The sequence below is a fragment of the Trachemys scripta genome, chromosome 17 (genome assembly GCF_013100865.1).
Source record: "Trachemys scripta elegans isolate TJP31775 chromosome 17, CAS_Tse_1.0, whole genome shotgun sequence".
Lineage (NCBI taxonomy): Eukaryota > Metazoa > Chordata > Testudines > Emydidae > Trachemys > Trachemys scripta.
This window is the reverse complement of record NC_048314.1, coordinates 21365475-21384720: the sequence shown is the minus strand read 5'-3', so window position 1 is coordinate 21384720 and position 19246 is coordinate 21365475. Positions and strand designations below refer to the sequence as shown.

The 19246-nt window shown below is 41.9% G+C and overlaps 2 protein-coding genes across 8 annotated transcripts in view; one reads left to right on the top strand and one right to left on the bottom strand.

Annotated features, from left to right (window-relative positions):
* Positions 1–10592, bottom strand: part of CNTRL (centriolin) — a 60561-nt gene extending 49969 nt beyond the window's left edge. For 4 of the 7 annotated variants that reach the window (XM_034793659.1, XM_034793660.1, XM_034793661.1 and 1 more), the window contains exons 1-7: positions 10350–10576; positions 8721–8987; positions 7069–7202; positions 6339–6469; positions 4235–4376; positions 3116–3302; positions 1887–2080 (exon numbers count right to left, since the gene is read on the bottom strand). In XM_034793659.1, coding sequence (XP_034649550.1) covers positions 1887–2080; positions 3116–3302; positions 4235–4376; positions 6339–6469; positions 7069–7202; positions 8721–8946 — 1014 coding nt within the window. In that variant the 5' untranslated portion in view covers positions 8947–8987; positions 10350–10576. Of the gene's footprint in view, positions 1–1886; positions 2081–3115; positions 3303–4234; positions 4377–6338; positions 6470–7068; positions 7203–8720; positions 8988–10349 lie in introns of those variants that run through there. The other 3 variants (XM_034793658.1, XM_034793664.1, XM_034793662.1) reach the window with 3 other exon arrangements.
* A 159-nt stretch (positions 10593–10751) lies between these two features.
* Positions 10752–19246, top strand: part of C5 (complement C5) — a 60715-nt gene continuing 52220 nt past the window's right edge. The window contains exons 1-2 of the mRNA XM_034793434.1: positions 10752–11193; positions 16838–17035. The gene's annotated coding sequence lies outside the window, so the exon portion shown is untranslated. The remainder of the gene's footprint in view (positions 11194–16837; positions 17036–19246) is intronic.

Genomic DNA, 19246 nt, shown 5'->3' with positions numbered 1-19246 from the left:
AAACAAAAAGTGACTAGAGGCAAACAAACATTAGCTTTTTAAAAATACTGAAGTGATAGGAAACATATAATTTTATAACTTGAAAGGCTTAATTCAGGGGAAATGTGTATATCACATACTGCCTATTTCCAGGCAAACTAAATGAAAAGACAACTAAGCAAATGTCCATGTGTTTCTTAGTATTCAATGAGCCACTCAACTTGCACACAGGATAAAAACTTACAGGAGCAGAAAATGGGGCAAAGAATGTAAGTGAGGAGGGAAAGGGGCAAATAATGTGCCCCTTACAGAAGGGGCAAATAATGTGGTTCATTAATGAAAAATCTGTACATTTTGAAATGTGGGTGTACAAATTAAAGCTGTTTAGCAAATTTACTTGGGCACATGGGATGAATCCATGCAGATGCTGGATAGAATTACAGAGGTAATATTTTTAGAAAATTTAGAGCTAAAATTTTCAAAAGTGACTCAGGCATCCAAAATGAGTGATTTGTGTGTCCAATATTAGATACCTTGGGCCCAATTTTCAGACGAGATGAGCACCCATTGCTTCCACTGAAGTCAATGAAGGTTCAGTGCCCAAAACCTACAGAGCTGAGATCTGCCAGGGGCCAGAGCAGTCTGTGCAAAGGCCATGTTTCTTCTCCAGCTTCCTAGCATTACAATGCCAATATAATCATGTCGCCAGAGAAACTTCTGCCTTATGCTGTCCATGGACAACACCCTCAAACCATAACCATCCTGTGCTTACCAATGGTTCTATAACACAGAAGGAATGCATACAAAAGTGTAATAAAGCCTCAGGATGTATTAAGTTTTGTTCTGATTCTTTGTGAAGTTGGTAAGGATACAGCATATATTACTCTGCTTGCCCACACCCAAGCCACAAAATCTTCAATCCCAGGGAGGATTTTCTGGGAAATGGAGATATAGATAATGGTGAAAAGGCAGAACCCCCTGCTGTGTCAGCAAGGGAAGATCTACACTTGGTACATTCAAGTTGTAACGCATCAAGTTTTCATTTGCAGGCATCTGTAACTATTGGCCATTTAACAGGTTTTGTTTATGGGCATTTATGCTGCATCGGCTGGCCTTCTGCAGTATAAGGCTTTTCTAGGGCTTGTTTGACTAGGAAGGCCACAAATATTTTGTGCTAGATTGGATCAGTTTCAGTTATTATTCCTGCTTCTTTCCCAGCTGGAGGTGCTGTAAAATTTAGATGGCAATTTTCCCCCAGAGATACCACTATAGTAACTCCTAGTAAGCCACCTCTAAATATGTAAATTGCTCTAGATTCTCGGTCTAACAGAATACCATTCATGTAAGTCTTAAGCAATCTGAGCAGACTGACTTTATGAATGTAGTGCTTGTGAAAGGTGTCAGATTTAACAACCCTGGAGACTAAAGTCCCGTCTTTATCCACAATATAGATACAGCACAGGCAATGGAAGTGTAAACTTCTCCTGGCAGCTTTACCATTCTGCCTAACCCAGGTAGGGTGAGATTAATTATAGTGAGTTAATTCTCTATGCCCCATTCCATCTTTGGCCTCCACCCCAAGATTACCAGTTCTGACAGTGGAGGCTTTGTTAATGTGGATCTTTCCCATTAAGAACTGGTCCAAGAACATTAACTCACTACACACAAAATACCAGAGACCTTGAATGTGGATTGGTCACTACCAGTCTGCCTGGAGTTGAAGCATCGCCCTGTACCAGAAAAGCTTCATATCCCACTTCCAATCCACTGAGACATCTAAATACAAATTTAAACATAAATCCCCAAGCATTTAAACATACATTATATTGCATTTATTGTTAGTGAAACAAAATGACTCTCAAAAACATTTCTTCAGTATTTATTTTTAACCTAAATGATTAATTTACCAATTCATTTTTGGTGTCCAGGTCCCTCTCAAGTTCTTTGTAAACTTGTTTCTGTTGCAGGGTTTTTTGTTTTAATGATCTGTTCACCTCATCTTGATGCTGAAGTTGTTCAAGCACTTCGAACTGTTTAGTTTTAAGGTCCTCCATCTCTTTTATTGTTTTTTCTAAATCTTTTTCTAATTTTTCTATTTCTTCTGAAAAACAAAATAATCCAAACACTCAAACATTTTTCCACTTGCTTCTTCAATCTGAAACTTGGTAGCAACGATGCTTCTCCACTTTAAAAAAAATTGTGTAAATATACTAATTGCCTTAATCTATTACAGAAATTAATACCTAAGAGAACTTCCTGAAATAATTCTTGTTTTACTTATATTGTACTTTACATGTAAGTCTTGTTCTTTAGATGCAAGTCAGAATTATGTCTGATCTACAACCTTTGAAATCTTTTGTTTTTAAACAGGCATCTTCAATTAAACCAAAATTTCAAACGCTTTCTAGCTTCTTTTTTTGGTCAGCTATCTTTATGTGCATATACAGAGAATGAGTCTCAGGACACTAAGGCTCCTTTATACCACTCTGGCAGTGTAAGAGGATCACAATGTGGGTGGAAATGGTACCCTGAAAATATCCTTTATGCAGGGAATCCTTTTAGCCAGTGAAGAGCTGGTATAAGGGCTATACACTGGCCTTCTCACAACCTCCAAAGTTAGGAGCACTGCAGGGCTGTAGCTAGAGTGCACTGCACTTCAGCTGTTATTTACTTTTAAGGGAAGCAAAGCTTAAGTTACACCAGTCTTGCCCACCCAATCCCCGTCCCAAGCACAGGAACGGCGTTACCAAGGATCAAGCCCACTATGCTGTGATTTTCCGTCTGTGACATAATTTAAAGTGAGATGAGAAGTAAAACATAGCTTGTGACCTTCTGATGTATAAAGTCAGCCTTCTTAAATATGAATTTAAATAGAAGATAATTCTTCTTGTGTCTGCAATAGAATTGGACACCGAGTAGGCTACAATCCTCCTTTTTTTTCTTGGAGGACCTCTGAACAGTTTTTAGAGGACATAGCTAGTCACATCACAAGTTGGCAGTACACTTTAACAGTGTACCTAAACCTTAATTTTAATAAACCATATCAAATCATGGTATCAGTAATTACAAAGCTTTTCATTCTAACCTTCTAAATTTGGTATAGTTCACAGTAGGTCTAACATATCATCATGATTACCTAAATTAAACCTCTCAAGAGCCTCCTGCCTGTCATGATTTGTCACTGGCTGTCCGTCAAGGTTTTCCAGTGAGCGCAGGTGGAATATGGTATACAGGCGGTAATGAGGCAGATTTACAATTGGATTGTCTGCCAGGAACAAAGAAGTCAAGTCTTTTAAGGGCTTCAGTTTAGCTATGTCATGGAGCTAAATCAAAGAGAAAGGTACAATGATTAGACATCTTTCCAAAGAAAATCACTCCCCTACCATCCATTTTCTACTTTTTAAATAAAATACATTGTTAATGTAAGTGAAGTCTACATTTCATTGTTTATAAAAAAATGTAATTTCTGAAAATGATGCCCCCACCAAAATTATATAGCACTATCAGAGCTCAAATTGTGAACTAACTTTATGGAGTTAAAGTGTTCTCTGTGGGAGAAACCCTTGGGAAGTGGACAGAAAGTTATGGAATCTTGACCTTGACCCAAGTAGATGTCACCTCAGGTGGAGGGGAAGAAATACAGCCTTCCAATCCCAGACACCCTTGGGGTTCATGAGGAAATGGAACACCAAACTGTGAAGTCAGTTTCAAAGAGGGCTGGACCATCTTGGCTCCTACAGCATAGTTCCTTCAGGAGTTCCCACTAAAATAAGCCCTACTCACAACACTATTCTCGCAGAGTACACAAAGGGGACCACAGACATTAATTTAATCATGTCTCAGTTAAGAAGTTTTTTTTAAAATGCCAATCACTTCTATTCTTTGCACAAAACACATATGTAACTAACTTATGCTAATTAGAGTTGGGCACACATCATGAATAACTGAAATGGAACCCACAATTTGGGAGACGCTTGTCAACTTCCATGAAGTCTTTCCTGGAGCTTGCAAAGCCTTACATTGCCCTGACTAATAATAGTTGTATGATGCGAGTGCTTTGTGACAGAGGGAGAGTTTTCCTGATAAACAGTGAGTAGCCTTGTTATGTAGACAGCAAATCTATATTCTTATATCTTTTCCCCAGAGAGCCTGTAATTTTCATGTTGCTGATCATATTAGTTGAGATGTTAAATATGAAAGGTTTCAGAAATATTTTATTTTTAAACAATTATTTCTTCTAGTTAAAGTCACTTACTGATGATATTTTATTTTGCCTCAAATTAAGGATGCGCATGGACCTTAATTTCTTGCCTACCCATACAGGAATGTGCTCAATCTCATTTCCTGCAAGGTTCAACTTTTGTAGATTCTGCATATGCTCTAGACCTTCAATTTTACTGAAAACAAGAAGAAAAATAGAATTTAGACATCATGAAGCAAATCATATACATAGTGTAGCTATGGCCTCAGGTGAAGGCTGAGTGAAACCTGTCTTAACTGATCACCGAAGAAACGAGCAAAAATGGCTGCACAGTGAAGGTGGTCAAACAAAACTGTACTGAAAACCTGGAGATATTTTAAAGGGGTTAGATAAAACAGACATTGCCTACTGTAGCCGGACTTTATTGCAGGTTTCTCTGTAATATGCATTAAGTATCTTACATCTCCTTATTTTAACACTATAATTAAAATAATTCATTTTAATAAATTCATTTTCCCCTCTCTCACATTTTAGAAATCAGCCCTAGGAAACATGAATCAAGCAGAGGCAAAAAAACAGACACGATAATTTTGATTATAAAGGTGTGACTGGTCTGTCGCCTCTCAAATGTGGAATATGTACAGTATAAAGAAAAAAATATCAATAGAATGTTTCTCTTTTGGAAAGAGAGCAACTTTAGAAGATATATAACTAAATGACCATTGCTCGCAAGTACTTATCAATTGACCTCAGTACACATCACTGTGGAAAAAATGGCAGTTGAGTTTCACTTTCATGTCAGAATCGTGGTCAGAAAGCATTTCTATATTTTGCAAATCCAAGTATGTATGTGATGTAAAAAGACACTAAAAAAGGCTTTTCTTATCAACAAAAGTAAGAGAGGAAGAAGAGGCCCAACAGTACCTGCCATACATAGTGGTGCTTTACGGACACTGCTGTTATCCCTTTACATTAACCAATCATGCTGCACGAGGGGTGGAATGGTTTGCAATACACATTCATTTCTGGTAAATTTTATATTTGACTCTTTGCATAATTTGTGTAATATTTGGTGTTTAAGTGATCATACAAAATGTGTAAGATGAGATGACACTAATGTACCTTTCACCTGGTTTTGAATAGTATAAATACAAATATCTTCCATACTTATTTTGGGAACATAGCAAGTTGGCTGTCTGCACTACCTGAAGACATTATGGTGTGACGAATGCATTTTTATGAAGATACTGAACAACTTCAAATAGGTAGAACATACAAGAGGTTTTGTTTTTCATGGTGCCGTAGACATAAAAGAAAAATGTATGCCGTCACATCATTGCCGTTGATTACCTACACTGGTTACTATTGCAGTGCCTATTCTGTTGACTACCATATGTTTAGGAATGGCCACCAATAGAGAAGTGCCTCAATAGCCCAAACAATCATTTTTGTAAGTAACCTTAATTCTGCAATATATGTTTCAAATACATAGTAACAGTGCAAAGCAAGTCATCACCAAGGTGTCATTTAAGCTATGTATATTGTAATCAAGCAAAAATGGAATGTAATCTTATGGGTATATATCACTTTACTATTGTGGCATTAATTGATTTTGTTTTCTAACCCTGTTGAGAGAGGAAGTTGCATCACTGCAGTATGTAGAAATACTATTTAGTCAGTCTTTTGCACACTTCCTTTATTAACCTCTTTACTGCTATTGTGGTTACTGCACTTGCAAAGCAAGCCTCCACTAGAAGGAATTAATAAGCCTCCTTTACCAGTGTTAAAACTAAGGGGAGCATGGAGAAGTTGCTCTTTCATCCCATCCACTGTCCCCTCAGCATTTTTTCAATAGAGTAACTTCCTCCCAAGACATTGAAAGCTGCCCTTTTGTGGCAAATAGAATAGGAGTTTAACGAGTGCACTGACTGCATGAGCAGGCCCTTTCAGTTTAATCTTCAGTTCTCTTTTCTGAAGGTGAATCTTTTCCATTTTTATATAACAAACTGCAAGAACATTTTGTAATATTAATGCATGAAATATTTTAAATATATCTAACTAACTTTTATACCACACTCCTGACCATAGAATCTGAACAACTTAAATTTTTAAAAATAAGTAACATTCTCCACCCACACCAGAAACAGTGTCTGCTTACCTGATTTTATTGTAGGACAAATTGAGTTCGTGTAGCTTTAACTGTTTATCCAACTTCTCAATCTTCTCTATTTGATTGTTACTGAGATTTAATACCTCTAATTTAGAGCACTTTTCCAAGTTTTCTATATACTAAAAAACAAATTATATGTAGTAATTTGTTAATACAAGATGGTACATATATTTGCATTCAGAACAGCAGGTTTATGTTTTTAAGAATCATGTCTTCATAAAATCATTATTATGCCCTTTACCATAGAATTGCGAATGTGAGCTCTGAAATTCTGCCCCGGGACCAACTGAACACATCTGCAGCTTTCCATACTGCAAAAGAGTGGAAAACTACAGATGCTACTAGCCCTGCAGTAGACCAGCCTCATCTACAGAAAGGACTACTTTCCACACAAAAAATTAAAATAAAAAAAAAAAATTCAAAAGTGGCACCAGTACCCAGAAGTTGAGAAATTACACAAACATATAGCCATAGTTTAGCTTTGTTCCATATGTGAAACTCATTGATGTCAATGGTAATTTGTACAGTGATGAGGCTTGATTCTGTAAGTCTTACTTTCATAAGTAGCAGTTGCAGAAGTGGGCCCAGAGAGGTAGACTCTGGCTCTTCTCATCTACTTAGTGTTTTCCTAACCATTATTTCCAATGTTTTAAAATATTACTGAACTTTAATACTATTGTGAATTATAGTTAATAAGAAATTGCATACAATAACCCACCTTAAATTTCTTGCCCCCATCCTTAGCAAGAGAAAGATTCAGTGAGTTTACATATGTCAAATTTTCTTGTTTGGACAGCTTTTTAATAAGAGATTCTGTAATGTATCTAACTCCTGGACTAATAGAGTCTTCATCTGCAAACAACAACAGAAAAAGTGTGATTCGATTAGCACTGAAAGAAAAAATGTGTAATGCTTTTGCTTAGTTAGAACAACAAAACAAGGGAAACCTGCATAGAGGCTGAGAAGGAGATACACACTGACAGCAGCTCCAAGAAGCATTGTGCCTGAGAAAAGTACAATGCCTCTGGGAGTGTTGAGGAGGGGCATCTGGGAAATCCTCTAACAAGATGCAGTGTGCATTATCCCTGTGCCAGTCCACCTCCACTGTCTAGTGCAGGAGGATGAAAGGAGCCAGGGCCTCATTTTGCTACCCCGGTACAGTTTCTAGTGCCAGTTGTTATCAGAGTGCCCCGATCCTTGTATGCCAAGAGCTTGATTAAGTGAGATTTCTAGGTTCCCTCACCTTTCCCATCATCATCAATTCCTGTTTGGATTATAAAATCTGGGGGCATGGATCATGTGTCTTTTATTCCTGTAGCTCTTCAGGGCAAGGATTGTCTCTTTGTTATATACACCTCTACCTTGATATAACGCTGTCCTCAGGAGCCAAAAAATCTTACCGCGTTATAGATGAAACCACATTATATCGAACTTGCTTTGATCCACCAGAGTGCGCAGCCCTTCCCCCGCGGAGCACTGCTTTACCGCGTTATATCCGAATTTGTGTTATATCGGGTGGCGTTACATAGGGGTAGTGGTGTATTGGTATAGTGCCTATCACAACAGGCCCTGGTTACTAATTGCTACTTTAATACAAATCATAAGGAAGCACCAAGCAAATTTATGGAGCAAAATAAATATTAATCCAAATCTTTTTTCATCTAATCTTTCAGCTGAAATATTAATGTTATATATAATGTGAAAATGTTTTACTGACTTATTACATATGCACACCTCTACCCCGATATAATGCGACCCGATATAACACAAATTCAGATATAATGAGGTAAAGCAGTGCTCCGGGGGGGCAGGCCTGCGCACTCCGGTGGATTAAAGCAAGTTCAATATAACGCGGTTTCACCTATAATGCGGTAAGATTTTTTGGCTCCCGAGGACAGCGTTATATTGAGGTAGAGGTGTATTTTAATATATCAGGTGCCCTTTAATTTAATCTTTTCTATGTAGTAAATACTGATTTTCTCCAGCTGTTTGATTTCCAGTTGAATTTGAAACTAACAAAGATGTTTTGTTTACTGTCATATTTGTACATCACCTTTCACTGATGATAACTCACAGGTCTAGGATTAGGGGCGATTAGTTAATTTATGCCCTCTCTGCTGCCTGAGGGTGTGTGCTCTGTATAAAACAGTTTTCAGGGGTTTAAAAACAGAAATATGTAATGTCGATATTTGGAATCTGGATGATGCACAAGGAATTTAAGACAATTTATTATAGGGCAGGTTACATATGGGGTCTAAAATATGTGACAATGACCCTTTAATACACCTCATAATAGATGGACATGTAGCAAATTTTATTCTGCCAATATTAAAATGCATGCAGGGTTGATTTTTGTTATTTACACAATACCTTTGTCAATCTGATATTCAAAAGAAGCTCCTACATCACTCTCTACTGTAACATCAAGCTGTTGATACCTCTGTCCCCTTGTTTTGTAAGTAGCAGGTGTGCCCTGCCTGCTAAGAGGAGATGGTGACCTGGTACTTGAAGTGACAGTCGACATTGGACTAGGTGTACGAGAGGGTGATATCTGTCTTTTTCTAGGTGATGTTCTTTGTAGTGACCCTTTCTTCATTGCGCAGAATGCAGTCAGTCATCTGGCAAAAATCTGTAAGACTAAAAGTATATATTCAAGATTGTCATAGACTGTACATGTGCATAAATCTTACTGAAATTGTTTAGATGTAAACTGAAGTAGTGTATATTGTTTTTTTTTAATGATGTTTGTGCACACATTGTTTTGGTATCTATGTGTTTGATATACATTCCAAAAGTGCCATTAGATGGCACACAATAAAGAGTTAAAAAAAAAAAAAAAAAAAAAAAAATCCCCTCTCTGCCATCAAAACCTAAGAAAAACGTCTTCAGCAACGATCCTTGAGAAAAAGATGCTTCTTATCTCATTCTCTAATAGTTAGTAAAGTTGGGCCCTGATGAACCACAATGCAGGAAGAGGAAATTCCTCAACTGGAGACCCTCCACTAAACACACACTATTTCAACTACTTCTACTTCCGCTGACTTTAACGCATCTGGAAGTAGATTGCAAGCCAATGCAGTTAATATTCATGATAGTCTGAAAGCATTTGATTATCTGGTACCTAAATAAAATGCCTTGCATAATAAAATATACTTACTCTAGGTTAACTCTACTCATTAACTAAAGGTTCTATGTATTCTTTCTGTTCGTGGAAGCCCATAAACCCACATCCTCACTGTGGAATTTTACAAAATCACTTGATTTTACAAAATCAAGCCAGGAGGCAAAAGCATATTTTGGTCTACTCTGTATAAAGCCAAGATGAGAGCATCTGCCTTTTGAAGGCTAATGGTCTTTATTATGGGTTTTTCTTGCATGATACAATGTAATCACTCTCGTGGCACAAAGCTTTGGAGACGTCTTCATTCAAAAGGGGATGACAATGGCCATGATTTTATAAATGTCATTCTTCTGGTCCACCTCAAGGCTCCAAAAAAGCCAGAAACTCGTTCTTCATAGACAGAGACCAGAGGAATGGGGGAATTTATGAACTAACATGACATAGTGATTTTTTTTACATTGCACATCCACATGTCACCACTCTAAAACAACATCAATGTAACTCCACACCCATCACCAGGACTTCAGAATCTGCACCCTGCTGCATCCTGGCAGCAATCAGTTCTCCACAACACAACTTCACAGTAAACAATTCCCAGAAATGACACTTCGCAGGGCACTGTGACATGACAAGTGCACGTCAATTCTGCTACCCTCTGACTGACTCACTTCATGCACCAGCACCCCTTCCTGTGGCTCTGAGACCCAAGCAGGACATGGGGGGGGTCAGTCCCCAATCACCTGAGGCGCTGGTGGGAGAGGGAGGGATGGGGGGGGTCGGGCCCCTCTCACCTGAGGCGCTGGGGGTCGGTCTTGTCTCAGAGATTGGGGATCCAGGTCCCCGCCCCAGGTAGTTCCCCACGGCTCCGCTTTGATTACCTGGGTTGACATGGTAACGCCTCGCCGCCGCCGCCGCCTGCTCTTTCCCCGGCGTTCTGGGCCTGGGCAAACCTGGAGCCCTCTTGTGGACAAACCGGCCTCCCGCCTCCCCGCCGGACACTACGACGGCTACGGCCCCCGGCGCGAGACTTACGGTGCAGCGGCTCCTTTAAGAGCCCGGCGCTGGAAGTCGAGCCATCGCCATTTCGGTTTGGTGCTAACGGGAAAAGGGCGGTGCCCGTCGTGGCCACGCCCCTTCCTAACGGCCACAGCCGCCCCCTTCCATCATGGCGTAGCGCGGCAACCCCTCAGCGCCAGGCCCTGCCTCAGGGGGGCGGGCCCTCCAGGGAGGGGGCGGGGCTTAGTGACCCCACACCAGCGGCTCTCACTGAGGCGGCTCCCCGCTCTGTGTGGGACCCCGGTGTCCGGCCCGGCCTGTCACCCTGCCTGGGCCGACGCAGGCCAACTGAGCGGCCCCTGCCTGGGTGCGTCAGGAGGCCTCGTCTCCCAAGGCCCTGTCTGCTCCGGCGCCCGGGCGCGCTGCGGAGGAGCTGGGCCGGCGGGGGGCCGCTTGGCCTGTGGCTAGGGCTGGCCAGGGTGCGGCGCTCCCGCCCCCTCTGTCCCGCGGGGCGGGGGAGCGCCGCATTGATTTCCGGCCGTGGCGGGGCGAGCCCGGCCACCTTAACGCGGCGGAGTTGCTGGAGGTTTGATCTCCGCCGGGCGCTGGGAGCCGCGAGTGCGGAGCTAGGACCACGGCTCGGGGCCTGGGAGTAAGGCACCATCGTCACCCTGCTGAGGGCAGACGCAGCAATGGCAGCTCGTGGCTCGAGTGCATCTCTGCGGGGTGGGGCCCCAACTTATGCTGAGTTATTCCTACGTTTGGCTTTTGAAATGGCAGGTGTCACCCACGGCTTGGCCAACATTTCCCCTCCCAACTGTGTCCTGAGCAGGGTTGTTGAGGCCCTCCCCAGAGGTGGATGCATGTGTACGGTGACTGCAGGCATTGCCAACCCATGTCATTCAAAAACAGGCTATGATCATGAGGCCTTTCAAAAATAATACATCTTGTACTCCTGGGGGAATTCTGTGCCATTGCACATGTGAAGAATTTATGTCCCCCAGAAGATTTCTGTGCTTCCCCACAGAAAAATGACTTTTTGAGGGGGGGAGAAAAGGGAAGCTGCAAGAGCAGTCATGTGATCCCCCCCACCCCACAGTATTTTTTAGGTGCACAGGGCAGCCAGTAGAGAGGTAAATCACTGTGGGGCAGAGGGGTGGGACTGGGGAAGACCTGGCAGGTGGCTCCTACCCTGCACCAGGATCAGCTGTTAATCCTGGCTCAACTAGGGAGTATGGGACTTCCTCTTACCCTGCATGGCATCCGGGACTGGGTCAGACCCACCCCCACATTTCTCCCCCAGCTGCAGGAAGCTCTGCAACCCCCTTGCCCCCACTCATTTCCTGCACCCATCGCTCCTCAGCTGCAGGGGGAGGGATACCTGTACAGGGAGTTGCTCCCCATCTACCTAACCCCTGTGCATCCAGACCCTCTCATACCTCACCAAGCCTCACTCCCCCACAGTCAGAACCCCCCCAATGAGCCCCGTTCCCCCTTCATCTGGACCACCCTGATGAGCCACTCACACCCGGATCCCGACCCCAACCAGCTGCAGCTGGTTCCCCACCCCACTGAGCCCCGCTCCCTCAGCATCTGGATGGCCCCACTGATGCCCCCACACCCAGACCTCCCTGGTGAGCTCTATCCCCCATGCACACGCAGACCTCCCTGCTTAGCCCCAACCACCTTCACCTGGACCCCCTGCAAAGTCCCATTACCATTGCACCCAGAACCCCCCCCGCCCCAACAAGCTCCTGTGCATCCATATTCCCCCCCACACCTGGATCCCACATTAAGTTGCCTGCACCCAGATTGCCCCACACAGAACCCTCTCAACCCACACCTGGGTCCCTCACACTTGGATCCTGTCTTGCTGAGCCTGCCTGCCTGCCCACAGCTGGTGCACTTGGCGCAGAGGGATAGGGCCCTGGGTTGTTTCTGGGGCACGCCCGGTCCTTATGCTATGTCAGGGTTGGGTGCAGCCTCACCACTGAGTACTTGTCCCAGGGGGTGGGAGCTGCACAGTAATCTCCCACCTCTGTGCAGCCAGTGGCCTTTGCTCCCTAATGCCATACTGGAGCCTCCACATTTATTTGACAAAATTTGCAGAATTTTAAAGTATTGCACGCACAATTTTTACTTTTTTGATGCAGAATGCCCTCAGGAGTAATCTTGTATTCTTAGCCTTCTAGTTTCTGAGACTCTAGGGTACACTCAGTTCATGTTTTAAAGATTTTCTCTGCAACAATGGAGGCAAAAAAACTTTTTTCCAAATGCTTGCAGAATTCATTGCAGGATTGTGGGACCATTGGGCCTGACTTTTAGAGGTGACAGGCATCCATAACTCCAACTGAAGTCAATGGGAAATGCAACTGCTCAGCATCTTTGAAAATTAGGCCTTGAGGGTCATAGCCTACTCACCTTACTTGCATGAGTACTCTTACTGAAGTAAATCAGCGGCATTAGTTATGGGAGTAGGGTGAGTGTAGGTATTGGCTTTAAAAAGGGAAATGTCTTTGAATTGTTTTACCAGAATAATTCACAACAATTGTCTAGCTGACAATGTGAAGTGATTTTAAATTGTTGCTTTCTGTAATAAGTAATTTTTTCCATACTTAATATGTTACATTTGAGTATAGCATTGTAAAGTTGGAGGTGGATGCTTTTTGTAGTGTGGGTGATTTGAAAAAGCACCTTGAAATATGTAACATAATTCATCATGAGAAAAATTGAGCACTTTCTCTAGTCTCCAAGTTAACCAAAATGAAAAAAGTGTACCTCTAATGAGTGAGATTTTATACATATTTGTACTTTATCAGTATCCTGTCATCTCCTGCTACTTGGATAAAAAAATGTTTTACTTCCATGGCTTTTAAAATTACTTTAGAAAAGCAAGTAACCAAGGATATATTCTGCAATTTATTGAGATCTGCACCGCTATCCTGAAGTCACTGAGGCTATGCATGCAAGGTTCTACCTGTGCAGAGCAAATTGCAGTATCTGGCCCTAAATTGCGACCTTGTTTATAGCAGTATTTAAAATAATCTACATAACTTTTTTGCATTAGTTTCAAAATCAGATAGGCTTGTTTTTGATTCCGTTTACAGCAAGCATTGACACAAAATCAGAAAAAAAATTAGGGGAAAGGAGTATCGTCAGATTTTACCTTAGATTTAAAAACAGTTTACTTGAAAGATTTAAGTATTAAAAGACAGACCTGTAAAATTTTGTTCATCAGTGTTTTTTATTGTTTGTTTATCTACCCATGGAAATTTATTGTATGGACCATCATAGCTTGGTGTTCTTAATAATAAGTAATATGAGCTTTATTTTTGTATAATAATTGAAAACATCATAACTTCTAAATATTATCTCCAGTTAATGGTTACCTCCCAAGAGCATTATTAGAGTTACTCTTGTTGTGGCAAATGTAATTGTAGCTTGTTATACTTTTTATAATTTCGTGTTATACTGATCAGAGATACCTATTGTAAACATCTTTTCCCGTAAATACTGGCTACAGTATTTGTTTAAACTTGCAAAACCTTGCACAACTTTTATCTAGTTTGACTATTTTATAGACTTGTTTGCTCAAGTATTGCACACAGATGGACTGGCAAGTAAAGGTTCTGTCTTCACCACAACCATTGCGGAACTAATAGCTATGGTTTGTAACCTGTCCTTTAAATCAGCTTCTGTACCCAATGCCTGGAAGATAGCTAATGTAATGCCAATATTTAAAAAGGGCTCTAGAGGTGATCCCGGCAATTACAGACCAGTAAGTCTAACGTCAGTACCGGGCAAATTAGTTGAAACAATAGTAAAGAATAAAATTGTCAGACACACAGAAGAACATAACTTGTTGGGCAAAAGTCAACATGGTTTCTGTAAAGGGAAATCATATCTTACTAATTTATTAGAGTTCTTTGAAGGGGTCAACAAACATGTGGACAAGGGGGATCCAATGGACATAGTGTACTTAGATTTCCAGAAACCCTTTGACAAGGTCCCTCACCAAAAGCTCTTACATAAATTAAGTTGTCATGGGATGAGAGGGAATATCCTTTCATGGATTGAGAACTGGTTAAAAGACAGGGAACAAAGGGTAGGAATAAATGGTAAATTTTCAGAATGGAGAGGGGTAACTAGTGGTGTTCCCCAAGGGTCAGTCTTAGGACAAATCCTATTCAACTTATTAATAAATGATCTGGAGAAAGGGGTAAACAGTGAGGTGGCAAAGTTTGCAGACAATACTAAACTGCTTAAGATAGTTAAGACCAAAGCAAACTGTGAAGAACTTCAAAAAGATCTCACAAAACTAAGTGATTGAACCACAAAATGGCAAATGAAATTTAATGTGGATAAATGTAAAGTAATGCACATTGGAAAAAATAATCCCAACTATACATACAATATGATGGGGGCTAATTTAGCTACAACTAATCAGGAAAGAGATCTTGGAGCCATCGTGGATAGTTCTCTGAAGATGTCCACGCAGTGTGCAGTGGCAGTCACAAAAGCAAACAGGATGTTAGGAATCATTTAAAAAGGGATCGAGAATAAGATGGAGAATATCTTATTGCCCTTATATAAATCCATGGTACGCCTGCATCTTGAATACTGCATACAGATGTGGTCTTCTCATCTCAAAAAAGATATACTGGCATTAGAAAAAGTTCAGAAAAAGGCAACTAAAATGATTAGGGGTTTGGAACGGGTCCCATATGAGGAGAGATTAAAGAGGCTACGACTTTTCAGCTTGGAAAAGAGGAGACTAAGGGGGGATATGATAGAGGTATATAAAATCATGAGTGGTGTTGAGAAAGTGAATAAGGAAAAATTATTTACTTGTTCCCATAATATAAGAACTAGGGGCCACCAAATGAAATTAATGGGCAACAGGTTTAAAACAAAAGGAAGTTCTTCTTCACACAGCGCACAGTCAACCTATGGAACTCCTTGCCTGAGGAGGTTGTGAAGGCTAGGACTATAGCAGGGTTTAAAAGAGAACTAGATAAATTCATGGAGGTTAAGTCCATTAATGGCTATTAGTCAGGATGGATAAGGAATGGTGTCCCTAGCCTCTGTTTGTCAGAGGGTAGAACTGGATGGCAGGAGAGAGAGATCACTTGATCATTACCTGTTAGATTCACTCCCTCTGGGGCACCTGGCATTGGCCACTGTCGGTAGACAAGATACTGGGCTGAATGGACCTTTGGTCTGACCCAGTATGGCCGTTATGTTCTTAACCATTTAGAATAAGTATCTTTCTCCCTCATGCTTAGTTTAGAAACTTTAGATGTATGTCACCTTTAGAACTTAGATTTATAGACTTTAAGGCCAGAAGGGACAATCATGATTGTCTAGTGTGACCTCCTGCACATTGCAGGCCACAGAACCCTGCCCTCCCACTCTTAGACCCATAACATCTGGCCATGGGCGGTGGGTGGAGCCCCACTCTGGAGACGCTAGCCACCAGCTCGGCCCCTTCTGCCCATGGCCGGAGCCACAAGCCCCCCCTGGCCAAAGCCCTAAGCCAAGCCTCCCCCTGCCTGGAGGAGCCTGGCACTGGCTGCAGCCGTGCCATGCCTCCCCTCCCCAGACCCAAACCGCCCATTGCCCAGGGGAAAAGTGTCTGTAAAAGATGCTTTTTGATATGCCCCATTCAGGTTCCGGGGGGACTGAGGAGGTGGTATGTGCCTCCTCCACTGCCCTGGAATCTGCATGGGGCATAATAAAGCAAAAACTTCGCTGCCAAACCCTGCAACCAGGGGTGCCGTAGCAGTGCTGGGGGGAGTCGGAGCCTATTATACCTGCCGCCCATGCCTCTGGCTGAGTTATTGAAGTCCTCTAATCATGATTTAAAGTCTTGATGTTACAGAGAATCCACCATTTACACTAGTTTTAACCTGCAAGTGACCCATGCTGTAGAGGAAGGCAAACCCCTACAGGGTCTCTGCCAATCTGACCTGGTGGAAAAACTCTTTCCCAACCCCAAATGTGGCAGTCAGTTAGACCTGAGCATTTTGGCAAGACCCAACATCCAGATACCTGGGAAAGAATTCTCGCTAATAACTCAGAACTCTCCCATCTAGAATCCCATCACTGACCGGTGAGGATATTTCAAATAACAACTGTATTTTGCCTTTTGTACTTGGAAATTTGGTAAAATGTCTAGGGTGGAATCATGTCAGAGTGATTATTAGAAATTAAAACTGAATGGTATTGCTTATTCATAAAATGAGTTATTACTGAATTAAACTGTATGTTGACCACATCCCTGGTACCTAGTATTTTATGTCATCTACAAGTCTACAGCAGCTTCTGCAGATGCCATCCGTTTCATAACAGTGTGTCTCTGTTTTCCTAGATTTCCCTATTGATCACCCAATCTTGGAGGGGAGTGAGGGGCAGGTGTATGATTTTTGAGTGACCTGCCAGCCTCACTACAGAAATCATAACTGGTTAAAATAGCTACCAGCGTGGATACACAGCTGCAAGCTGTATCCATGTTTATGGGATATTAATGATGAGCAGCAAAGCCACGGGTCAAATTTATGATTTTATAGTAAGTATGAGCAAGGGTGTGGGAGCGCATGTGTTGTGCTGGGAGACATGTTTTGATTTGTGCAAGTGGTGAATGAGATGTGTGTAATGCAGTGAGGGATTATTGTGTGTGTTGGTCCTGCTGTGGGTGGTTGTGTTGATTTGTATGTGTGGAGTTGTTCTGAGAGATTTGTGTTGTTCTAGCAGGGGATTGTGATGGGAGATTTGTATTGTTTTGTGAAGCTGATGAAGGAGGGGTATGTGCTCTGGTGAGTGGCTATGTGTTTTGGGTCCTGTGGCACCTTTGAGACTAACAGAAGTGTTGGGAGACTTGCATCTGAAGAAGTGAGGTTCTTACCCACGAAAGCTTATGCTCCCAATACTTCTGTTAGTCTCAAAGGTGCCACAGGACCCTCTGTTGCTTTTTACAGATTCAGACTAACACGGCTACCCCTCTGATATGTGTTTTGGGTTTATTCTGTGTGATAGTAGTGGTATTGTGTGGATAGTTGTGTTGACCTGTGCCTGCGGGGTTGTGCTGTGGGATTTTATGTTGAGTTGTACAGGTGGCAAATTAACCTTTGAAGAACCATGCAGTTGGGCAAGTAAACGATCATCTATACAGTCTCCTTATATCATGAACTCATTACAGCCAAAGAAATTATTGAATGCAAATTAGCTGTAGAGTAAGGATGATGATTGGTTGAGTTACTTTTAATATCACAATGGTCTGGGATTGTTGGCATAGATACATGCCTTACTGTTTTTATTATATACATAGATTGTTGGAATACTTAGTTTTGAAGGGTCTTTTATCTACCCCGTGTAGGGTGACCAGAAAGAAAGTGAAAAATCGGGCCGGGGTGGGGGCTAATAGGTGCCTATATAAGAAAAATCCCCAAATATCAGGACTGTCCCTATAAAATTAGGACATCTGGTCACCCTAACCCTGAGACTTCTGTGCAGTGGGGGGGGGGAGCATCTCTCTGAAACTATTTTATTGTTGTCCCACAATTCTTGCAGCTTGACATACTGAATAGGAAACATGAGAGACACCAGAGCCTCACAAAATGCTGTGAGCGAGACAATATTTCAGTGGGGTGGTCCAGCATAGTTTAGGGCCTGAACACCTGGTGAGCTCATACATAATGGGTTGAAAGATACACTTCAAAGAACCTCTCATGCCCACAGCAGTGCCTGATAGGTATATCCTTTTTCTTCATAAAGTTCTATCTGATATACCATTGGGTATTCTTCTAGATTTGTAGAAAGTCCATTACACGCACAAGTCATAGAAAAATGTAAAAGGGATATTTTCTTGTTTTTTCTAGAAGCAACTGCACCTGCATTTTTCCCCTTGTGGTCCAGCAAGGCTCCCGGCTTCTCAGCTATCACATCTCTTTGGGGGGACATGCATCTCTTTCCCTTCCCACCGTGTTTTTTCCAGGCTGCACAGCTCACAGCTAACCCCAGCAAGACAGAGTGCCTAAATATGTCAGCATCTCTCATATGCTCTTTCTATGAGAGAGTAACTACCTACAGTTTTAGGCTGCAGATTTTCTAAGCAAGCACATTTATTCTTTAGGTAAAAAGATTAAAAACAAAAAACCCTGCACACAAGTTATTAAGCTTACCAGAGAACACCCCACCTTCCCATCTGTAGCAAGGGCTCTGATTGGTATCAGTCCTTCCAACCCTTCCCTAAGGATTGGGTCCCTCCTCTTGGACAGAAGGTCCTGTCCATTTGCTGGATCAGAAAGAAGGCCCTGAGGCAGTTTAAACTTAGGCCATTTATCCCAAAGTCCTTTCTTTGTCTGTTGGTCTCTACAGAATCCAGTTTGAACCAGAATATGCAAAAACAATGAGGAGTCCGGTGGCACCTTAAAGACTAACAGATTTATTTGGGCATAAGCTTTCGTGGGTAAAAACCCACTTCTTCAGATGCATGGAGTGAAAATTACACTTCAGTCTCCCTGGACATTCTATAACAGATTTAAAAGTACCCATACTTCAACGAAAAAACTTCAGAAACAGATTTCAAAGAAAAACTGCAGAGCTACAATTCATTTGCAAATTTAACACCATTAATTTGGGCTTGAATAGGGACTGTGAGTGGCTGGCTCACTACAAAAGCAATTTTCCCTCTCTTGGTATTGACACCTCCTTATGAATTATTGGGAGTGGACCACATCCACCCTGATTCAGTTGGCCCTGTCAGGATTGGTTCTTCACT